This window comes from Cajanus cajan, chromosome 8 (genome assembly GCF_000230855.2).
Source record: "Cajanus cajan strain Asha chromosome 8, NIPB_CcT2T_4, whole genome shotgun sequence".
Classification (NCBI taxonomy): domain Eukaryota; kingdom Viridiplantae; phylum Streptophyta; class Magnoliopsida; order Fabales; family Fabaceae; genus Cajanus; species Cajanus cajan.
Window position 1 is genome coordinate 13807896 of NC_138524.1, and position 2467 is coordinate 13810362.

Sequence of the window (2467 nt, forward strand, 5' to 3'; positions counted from 1 at the left end):
TAACTTCTGACAAGGATGTATCAGTCGCAAACATGGTGCTTTGAAGGGATGGAGGTTTTGAGTGGATTTGGTCTTGGCGTAGGAGTCTATTTCAATGAGAATTAGATTTATTATCACAATTAACGGCTGATTTAAGATCAATTGTCTTAAAGAATTCTATCTAATATTAATTATCTAATATTAATGCTTAACAAAAACATATATAAGAATATTATCTTATATACCTCACTAAATAATAAATGCTATTAATTTTTTATTAGACTTTACATTCCCGGATCTTATATATCTCGTGTGCTAAATGAAAAAGTAAATTAAGCTAAATATAATCATTTTTATATTAGGTAAACTATTTAACTTTTATTCTATAATTATACAATGCTTTACAAAGCATTTAATAACACGGTAATGTAATAAAAAAAAAATATTTTGTGACATAATCTATGTAATGTTTTAAAATTGAGATTAATTTATATTCATAAGTTGTAAAGATATAATTTCTATTTATTAAACATTATTTTAAGACATACGTGAATCGAGTTTGTAATATAAAATTCTATATTATATCTCATAAAACAATATATACTAGTAAGTTTGATTAAATTTATGTTTTGGGATCTTATAAATATACTAGTGTCGTGCATGGTAACATGAATGGCATGAAATAGATTAATAAAAAGAAGAAAAAAAAACAACTAAAGGTCAACGTTAGAACAAAGCAAGTCATCGGAGTTCTCGTCACGGTGGGTTTTCCAACGAAATTACATCGAAATCAAGAAGATTTATATATTAAAATCAAATCAACTTCTCTTCGTTCTTCATCTTCTTCTTCTTCTTCAGATTCAGATCGCAATTTGCCACAACTATATAGAACACAATAAATATATCAATATTATGGAAGGTGAATTTTGCGAATGCAGACCACTGGCTTTCGTGATTGGATCACCCTTTGCTTTGATTTCATTGGTTTTTTGTCCAATTGGTGCAATCATTTGGCTTCTTGGGTATGTAAATTTCTCTAATTTCTCTTTCATTTTCTCTGCTTTTTTCTTCTTATTCTGAGTTTCGTTTTCATTTATTTGCAGCATTACTTGTGTTTATTCATCCAATCCTCCACTGTTTCTCTTATCTTTCATTTTTGACTGACTGGTTCATATGTTTAAGAGGAAATAATTTGCTTTAAACTTCGATGTATTGTTAGTTAAAAAGTATGGTAATGATAAATATATTTTTTTTTATCATCAAATTAATGCAAAATATTTATGGAGAATCTAGTTGACAATTTTCAGTCCGGTTATCTCTCTTGTCATTTTTGTTTCTACTTACAAAATTGAAATGTAAAACTTTAGTTAAGATCAAAACTCGGTTCTCTTAAAGTAACAAAATGTTAATGGTAGGTGTGATTTTTCAAATAGTTATAGAACAAATCAATAAAATATTATATGTGTCAATATGTAATTAAATAATACTAATTTTTATATATCAAACTTAATTACTTAATTCATCAAGATTAAGAAAAATAATTAATTTAGTTGATAATAATAAATTTATTATATATATATATATATATATATATATATATTCTTTCTTAAAATTGTATTTATACTACTTGTCTTTCTACTCATATACTTTCTAGTCAATTAGAATACATATATTATTTCTTTCTCTTAGTTAATATTTTTTCTTCTAAATAATTAGAGTGTATATTCTTTAAAGAGATTATAATTAATATATTTTCCGTATGATGTAATTATAACTTGTTATATAAATTTGTTGGCTTTTTTTTACTAACATTCATAAAAATTGATATTAATCATAATTTTCAGAAACCACTTTAGTATTTTTTCCCTTTCCATGTTTGAAGATGAATTGTGGTGATGGCAATTAATGCAGGTCATTATTGAGTTGCTTGTGTCCAAGTTTTGGAGGATTGGCGAATGTGGGTGTGTGTCTCCTAAAGCTTCCAATTCGAGTTCTTAGATGGTTCATTGATAAGATTCCTTGCTAGGGTTTATATTTTTGTACCTTTTTCTTTTCTTAGTAATTTATTAGTTTCACTCGTTTGGAGTACTTATTCAGGGACTAGCCTAATTTATGATTCAACTTAATTGAATATGAATTCATATTAATTGCTTCATTCTTTTAAGAGAAATCCTAATATTCTTTTAATTCTCTTTCTAATATATATTCTGTTTTGGTTATTATGGAAAATCTACGAGGGTCTTATTAAATATAGAATCTCAATTTTTTATTTGGTAGATTTTATTTTAAAACTAGTGAAATTCATATCAATTTCAACCGTCAGAAAGGTATGTGAGAAAAATTGTTTTAAAGAATATAATCGCTTGGTTCTTTTTACATCAAAAGTAAATAGAATGTTTTGTTTGGTGAATCTAAATTCCTTTACCTTCTAATAACTACCCATAATTAATTAATCGATTGGATTCTCCGAATAAATTATCGTTTTCAA

The 2467-nt window shown here is 25.7% G+C and overlaps 1 protein-coding gene across 1 annotated transcript; it reads left to right on the forward strand.

Annotated features, from left to right (window-relative positions):
• Positions 1-443: 443 nt before the first annotated feature.
• Positions 444-2204, forward strand: LOC114916350 (signaling peptide TAXIMIN 2). Its single transcript, XM_029272831.2, has 2 exons — positions 444-1001; positions 1891-2204. Exons 1-2 carry the CDS (start codon positions 892-894, stop codon positions 2003-2005), a joined length of 225 nt encoding a protein of 74 aa, XP_029128664.1. The 5' UTR covers positions 444-891; the 3' UTR covers positions 2006-2204.
• The last annotated feature ends 263 nt before the right edge of the window (positions 2205-2467 follow it).

Bases quoted from the DNA above. Each gene is read 5' to 3' on its own strand.
- LOC114916350 (XM_029272831.2), top strand. From the start codon at position 892: ATGGAAGGTGAATTTTGCGAATGCAGACCACTGGCTTTCGTGATTGGA. The intron at 1,002-1,890 runs GTATGTAAATTT...CAATTAATGCAG, and splicing joins GCAATCATTTGGCTTCTTGG to GTCATTATTGAGTTGCTTGT.